Here is a 7,112-nt window from a genome sequence, read left to right as displayed (position 1 = left end):
GGAGGCTGTTGTGGACGATGGTGCTGCACACCTTCCTGGCAGAGAGCTTTGCTCTCCTGTTATTCGAGGAGAGCGAGGCCCAAGGAGGAAAGGACTCAGAGGAGAGACACCCAGGCCCGGCCCCAGGGTTTGAAAGGCCTGTCGCTCGACATTCCACCCCGCCCCCGTTTTCCAGTTCTCTTTGCCCCAAGCCCGGCAAGGCCATGGACACAGCCAGCAAAGTAGATGAGTTTTCAAGTTTTCAAGGTTTTATTGTAAAACAAAGCTCAGGTCACAGGGAGTAGGAAACTTTCCACTCAACACATACAACACACGTTCACTGAGGGCACCTACTGAGGGCCAGGCCATGTGCTTGGCCCTGCAGAGACCTAAGACATGGGGGGGGGGGGTTAAGGTCCCTGCTCTCAGGGGCTCACAGGATGGTGGGGAGACAGACAGAGGCACAACATCTTCCAAACAAGTCTCAGGGTGTCGGAAGTGCTAAAATGGTCAAGGAGCGATTCATTCCTCCCGGGAGGTCCGGAGAAGCCACATTTGTGCTGTGTCTTGGGAGCTGGGGGATTCTGACGGGAGGGCAGGGAAGGGGACAGCACTGCAGGCAGCTGCAGGAGGTCTGCAGTGGACACGGCGCTCGGGGCCTGGGCCGGGGGGCGGTCTAGACTTATAGGAATGTTCCAGAAAGAAAAACACTAGGGGACCAACCTAGTCCACTAACTTTTCATTTTTACAGGTCAGGGCATCACAAAAACAAGAAAGACAAAGAGGAAAAGCTATCACCTCCTTTCACCATCATTTCCTAAACAAGGGGATATTTTAATCTTCCACCCCCTTCCAGAAAGGACATCATCTCCAAATAAAGGACTCTCTCTCAAAGCTGGCTTAATGAAAAAAAAAAACAGGAAACGCTTGTTTTCCATTTTGCCACAGAGCCTGAAACTCTTGCCCCTGGAAAAGTACCAGTTTGCAAAGAGCAGAATGGGAGCCCCTTGGGGGCAGGTCAGCGAGTGGCCTGCGGGCTCTGGGGCCTGGAAGGGAAGTGAGGGAGGGGCTGGGGCTGGCCAGGGCGCCTGGACTTTACCCTGAAGATACAGGCGACCCTGAGGGCTTTGATCGGGGCCGTGATCCCATGTGCACTTTAGAAAGACCTGGCGGAGGCCTCGTAGAGGCTGGGTAAGTAGAGGAGGCTGTTCCCAGGGCTCTCGTACCTCCTTCCGAGGGCTGCCCCCGCCCCCGGCCAAGGCTGCCCCGCTGAGCGCTCACTGCAACCATGGCGAGCCCCCGGGTGGGAGGGAGAGACATCTCTGGAGTCATAGATGTGCTGGGAGTGGGGGGCAAGGGATGCTGAACAGCACCGCTACTGGTCCTGCTGGAAGTAGAACTTGGTGACCTGGACAGCATCTTGAGGCGTATTGGTGAGGCCCACGGGCTGGTCGGTCTCCAGCGCGGTACAGAGGAACCAGCCGGGGCAGGCGGCCGACTCAAAGCTGGTGGTGGGCCCGCTGTCGGAGCGGATGAAGGCGAAGCGCTTGTCCTCCTCCTTGCTGCTGTTCAGGTCAGTGATGTTTACCGGCTGGGGGCCAAGGAAAGAGCAGAGAGGTCCTTGTACCCCAGCCCCCAGGACCTGGCCCCGTGACTGCCCACGGAGAAATGCTGGCCCAAAGACCATGGCAGGACACCCAGCGTCCCGGGTCTTGTGACACAAGGAGGCTGTCCCACGGTTACACCTTGATTCGGGGAAATCTGGTCACTCCAGCCCTCGGCCAATATGTTTGGGGAACACATGGTACCATCAGCAGAGGCCAAGGCCTGTGGAGGCTGGCGGTCTGTTGTGTCTGCACCTCCAAGAGAGGGAGCAGTGGACAAGGTGGGCCGGGTATCGCAGTCCATGCGAGACGTTACTGCATTATCGTGGTCACTCCAGCGCCACACAGAGCAGGCAGCCCCGCTCCAATAAAGTGTCTGTCCACTAGCGGACAGAAGGGACAGTGCCATAGTTACGGCCACTCACAATCTGAGTTGAGATTTTATCCAACAATCCCCTGATACAAAGCCCTCTTTTCCCAGGGCTGAGTAGCCCATTGATTTGCACAGGGGATTTCCCTGGTGCCCTAATGGTTAGGATTCCAGGCTTTCACTGCCATGGCTCGGGTTCAATCCCAGGTCTGGGAACTGAGATCCTGCAAGCCACACGGCATGCTTCACCCCCCACCCCACCGCAAAAATAAGAAATATTGCACGGGAGTACAGGGTCTTGGATGGGATGCCAGCTCATGGGTTTGAGTAGATAAGGGTTGGAAGAGAATGGTCCCAAAGGTTGGCTTTACCGAAAGAGGGCAAGTCCAAGTGGGCTGGGGACCCTTGGGCAAGACAGCAGCATACCGAGATTGAGGTCCCTAAAGGAGCCATGCCTCCTGGTGTCCACACCCTGGTAGTCCCCTCCCTCGTCGAGGCTAGGCTTGGCCACCTGACTGGCTTTGGTTAGTGCGACATTAGTGGTATGATACAAGCAAAAGTTTAATAAGCGTTTGCACATTGAGGTTTGTCTTTTTGGAGTAATCCCTCTTGGAAGCCAGCACTCGTGTCATAAGGAAGTTCAAGAGGGCAGCTGAACTCAGAGAGACCCCGTGGGGAGAGAGCCTGGAGCACGGACCCCAGCTATAGCACGTGGCACAGAACTGCCCAGCTGATCCTAGTCAACCCACAGAATCACGAGAAAGAACCCATTGTGCTTGTTTTAAGCCACCGAGTTTGAGGTGTTCGTTAATCTGAGACGGTCCTTACCTCCAACCCGAGCTTGATCTCATCACCAGACTTGACACAGGCCAGGCACAGCTTCCCCCCGTGGATTCCCAGGAACATAGCATGGGGCTCGATGGGCACCACGTCTATCTTCTCTGGGGAAGGACAAAGGGGAAGTTCGGGTTGTAAAGAAGAGGAGGCACAGATGACGAAGACACGGCAGGCTGGACTCTCCCCGGGGATTCTTCCAGCCCCTTAAGTAAAACCCCAAGGTCAGAAGGACAGCAAGGGCCCCCCTTCCTGGTCTGCATCCCAACAGAAGATCAAACCAAGCACACTAGCTAGCTACCCCTCAAGGTCCAAGGCACCTAGAATCTGCTCCGGGTGATTTCTATCCTTCCCTCCCTTCCCCAGGACCCCTGCGCTCTAGGTCAACAGGTGTGCTGCCCATGGGCAGGGAAAACAGCACACGAGGTCATGAGTGGGGCGCCAGGGCTTGGTCCACAGGAGCCTGGGTGACTCTGAACCTGCCTCTTCCCCTCGGTAGTCTCCATGCCCTCGTGAGGGAGTGAACATCTCAGCCTCTCTGTGTCCTCATTAGGAGAATTACCAAAAGGACAGGAAAGGTGGGTCTCACACCCTTTAAGAGTGAGACGGGGACAGAGGACAAGGGCATGGGGATAACGCCATCCTACGACGCCAAGCCAGCCAACGGGGACGTGAAAACAGCCTAGAGGGCCGGTGCTGAAAGAATCCCACGTCCCATCATCCAACTGCTCTTCTTTCACTAAAGGGAAAACTGAGGAACAGAGTGGGTGAAACTTGTTCAAGTTCATCCAGTTTGACATGGATCTGGAACATGACTGAGTGTGGTGTCCGTGATTAAGGGACATAACCCAGCCGTGTTGATGGTGTATGACTTTTGGGTGGGAGTGAGAGTCTGATCACACAGGAACACGGGGGCTTTCTAGGCACCAGAGGAAGGAAAGGGCTGAGCTTGCCTCCTGGGCCATACCTCCCCCCCTGGGACCACGGTGCCTGTAGGTGGTAGCTCCCAACCAAGACTCCACCCATCTCTGCCTTCTTGAGGCTGTGCTTGTACGTGTCCTTCAGTGGCCAGGCCTCTCCAGCTTCAAACTTGGCCACAAAGAGCCAGCAGCGTTTAGGACATCACACCTAAAGTTCCCAAGGTTGGGCCACAAGGCTGCAGACCCCAGGCAATGTGACCAGTGCCCACATCACATTGGCCTTCCTTGCAACCACTCACCTTCCAATTTAGTATTTGGTCCTTGCAAGTATCCAGCAACTAGCTGGTTATTTCTCAGGTAGAAGGTCTTCTGGTTGACATCCCAGATTCTGAAAAGCAGAAGAACCTAGCTGTAGTGGACAGTTTCTATGTGCCCAGCCCCTTCCTGTGTTCCCCAGACTTTGCGGAATCTGCGTCCAACCTTCTGCCTGGGGTGTGGAATTCAGCACATCCGTATCATGGATGTGGAGACTGAGCTCAACCCTGGTTAAAAGAGTGGATATAGGGTTTCCCTGGTGGTGCAGTTGTTGAGGGTCTGCCTGCCGATGCAGGGGACACGGGTTCGTGCCCCGGTCCGGGAGGATCCCACGTGCCGCAGAGCGGCTGGGCCCGTGAGCCACGGCCGCTGAGCCTGCGCGTCCAGAACCTTTGCTCCGCAACGGGAGAGGCCACAACAGTGAGAGGCCCTCGTACCGCAAAAAAAAAAAGAGTGGATATATGTATATGTATAACTGATTCACTCTGCTGTACACCTGAAACTAACACAACATTGTAAACCAACTATACTCCAATAAAAATTTAAAAAGTAAAATAAAATAGTCAACAAAAAATAAAATAAGTAACAACTTAAAAATATTTTAAATAAGAAATATATTTTGAATATGAAAAAAACCAAAAGAGGCCCAACCCCCACAGCTGGTGAGCTGTGGGCCTGCATTCTACCCCTCTCTCTTTTTTTTTTTTTTTTTTTGCAGTATGCAGGCCTCTCGTGTTGCGGAGCACAGGCTCCGGACAGGCAGGCTCAGCGGCCATGGCCCACGGGCCCAGCCGCTCCGCGGCATGTGGGATCTTCCCGGACCGGGGCACGAACCCTTGTCCCCTGCATCAGCAGGCGGACTCCCAACCACTGCGCCACCAGGGAAGCTCCTACCCCTTTCTTTACCTTGCTCCTTATGCTCAAGTTCTCAGGGCAGCCACCTTCTACTTCAGCAAAGCAGGCTCTAGGGTAACACCATCAACAGAACTTCGTGGGTGCAGAAATGTTCTGTCTGCACCATCCAATATGGCAGCCACCAGCCACATGCAGCTATTGAGCTCTTGAAACGTAATGCGACCAAGGGTCTGGATTTTTTACTTTCTTCTCTTTTTATGAATTTAAATGTAAATTTTAAGATTCATCCAAGACTAGCGGCCCACACGGCACAGGGTTAGAAGTTTCGAGGGTCAGAGTCCCTTGCAGCTAACTCCCTCCAAGCCTTAGACCGTGGAGGTCTGTCCCCAGAGCCTGTCCTCTATTGGCCAGTGGCCTGTTCTGGGTCTGTCAGGGGCCGCTGTCCCCAGGGACAAGTCAGCTTCCCCTCCAGCTCACCCCATGGCCTGTTTCTGGCTTCCAGTTTTTTCTTCTTGGTGAAGGACCCCTCCGGCTGAGAGCAGGGCTTGCAGCGGTGAGATGCAGTAAACAGAGCCCCAGCCGCGACGCGGACCCTCTACTCCCTGCCGCCCACCAGCCTGACCTTGGACCTGTGCTTCATCTCCTCACCTGTGAGAGGGGGCTAGCAGCACCCACCTCAGCAGGTGGCTGTGACGAGCCCCTGAGCCCAATGAGAGGGGGTCAGGCAAACTGTAAAATTCCTGGCACGAGTGAGCATTTGACCTTTTGTGATTATGCTTAGCTCCTGGATGAGCTGAATCCCATCTGAAGGGATTAAACATCCCTGGAGCATCTCCTAGAGCTCCCAGCCTGTGGGAGGAGACAGAGGCAGACCCCTGGGGGAGGGACTTCTCTGGAACACACACAGGCACGCAGCGTCCCGTAGCCTCAGGCAAGAGAAACTCAGAGCTGGAGGGTGAGATCACCCTGACACGTCCTGGGACATCCTGGCCCAGAGGCCGCACTCGGACAGTGTTCTGTTTTTATCAGCATCACAGCCTGCTATTTTTACAGCCAGGAATGATGACATCTCACAAAGTCCCTGACCTAATTTTTAATAAGCGTAATCGTTGCCAGGCGCTTTACTGCTCACAAAACATCGTCATGCTGTTATCCGTGCATTTGACCTTCACATCGACCCTGTAATGCAGGCAGGGTTAGCATTAACCCCATGTCACAGATGGGGAAACTGAGGTCCCAGGGGAGTGGGACCCTCTGATATATCAACACAGACAGGCACTGTTAACAGTCAGTCTGGAACTCTGGGCTGTGCCCTGCCCACAGCGCCCCTCTCTGCCTCTTTGCCTAGCATGTTCTGCCGGTCCCAAACCCCAGCGTGGCTCCTGGGCACGTGTCTGTCACCAAGTTGCCAGGGTCTCTGGGAGAGTCCGCCAGGCCTCCAGCCAAGCTTCACACATCTGGGATATTTTGAAATACAAGTCCCGAAGACCGCGGATGTGGCAAACTCTTACTTGAATAACGAGCATCCCTTTCCAGCCCAAACCTCATGCAACCTGGCAGCCACAGATGGCTCTCTGTTCTTTCTCCATTTTCTACCCGTCCAGCCCCACCTCCTCTGGGTCGGCCTTACCTGAAGGCTTGCATCTCGCAGGGTCTCTTTCCCAGGGGATAGCAGGCTGTCTCTGAATGGAACAGGAAAAGGAGGAGAGAGATTAGGTAACCGTGGTGACACCTGCAGACTTCCATCCTGTGACCACAAGGCAATGGGAGACTGCCATTTCAGACCCAGAGGAGCTGCTTATAAAGAAAATAGTCCCTCACCAAGACCAGGCTGCGGCCACCCTGTCCCACTGTGAGAAACGGAAACGCCCTCACATTTTCAAAACGAGAAACCTTGCTGTTGTCACTTTCAGCCCTGCTGAGTGTCGCAATGGGATGTTGTAACCCATTCCCTCCCCTTTTCCTCTGTGCAATTTCCCCAAAATTGAGATTTTTATTTCCCCTTCACGGAGTTCCTGGGAATAAGAGCACCCTGAAAACCAAAGCCCTTCGTCTGCCCGGCAGGTATCCTGAGACGTTGCAAAAACAGGTTTGAGTAGAAACATCCCCCTTTCCTAAGAAGTCGGGTGGCAGGGCTCCCAGGACCCCTGACAGACTCAGGTCACTTTGTGTTCTTTGAAGGCGGGACGGCCTTGCTGGACTCTGGACCAGGCGCTGGCAAACATTCTGTTAAGG

The 7,112-nt window shown here is 54.4% G+C and overlaps 1 protein-coding gene across 2 annotated transcripts; it reads right to left on the bottom strand.

The window, feature by feature from the left end:
• Positions 1–238: 238 nt before the first annotated feature.
• On the bottom strand, positions 239–6,741 carry IL1RN (interleukin 1 receptor antagonist). Of its 2 annotated transcripts, XM_070046853.1 has the most exons (5): positions 6,699–6,741; positions 6,508–6,559; positions 4,007–4,095; positions 2,782–2,894; positions 239–1,570 (listed from the first exon to the last, which is right to left on the bottom strand). In XM_070046853.1, the coding sequence occupies exons 2-5, from the start codon at positions 6,519–6,521 to the stop codon at positions 1,355–1,357; spliced, it is 432 nt and encodes a 143-aa protein (XP_069902954.1). In that variant the 5' UTR covers positions 6,522–6,559; positions 6,699–6,741; the 3' UTR covers positions 239–1,354. The 2 variants fall into 2 exon arrangements, with proteins under 2 accessions (XP_069902954.1, XP_030693255.1); XM_030837395.3 differs by lacking the exon at positions 6,699–6,741 and having other exon boundaries at positions 6,508–6,642.
• Between the last annotated feature and the right edge of the window lie 371 nt (positions 6,742–7,112).

This window comes from Globicephala melas, chromosome 12 (genome assembly GCF_963455315.2).
Source record: "Globicephala melas chromosome 12, mGloMel1.2, whole genome shotgun sequence".
Lineage (NCBI taxonomy): Eukaryota > Metazoa > Chordata > Mammalia > Artiodactyla > Delphinidae > Globicephala > Globicephala melas.
The sequence above is the reverse complement of the archived record's forward strand: the minus strand, read 5'-3'. Positions and strand labels throughout refer to the sequence as shown.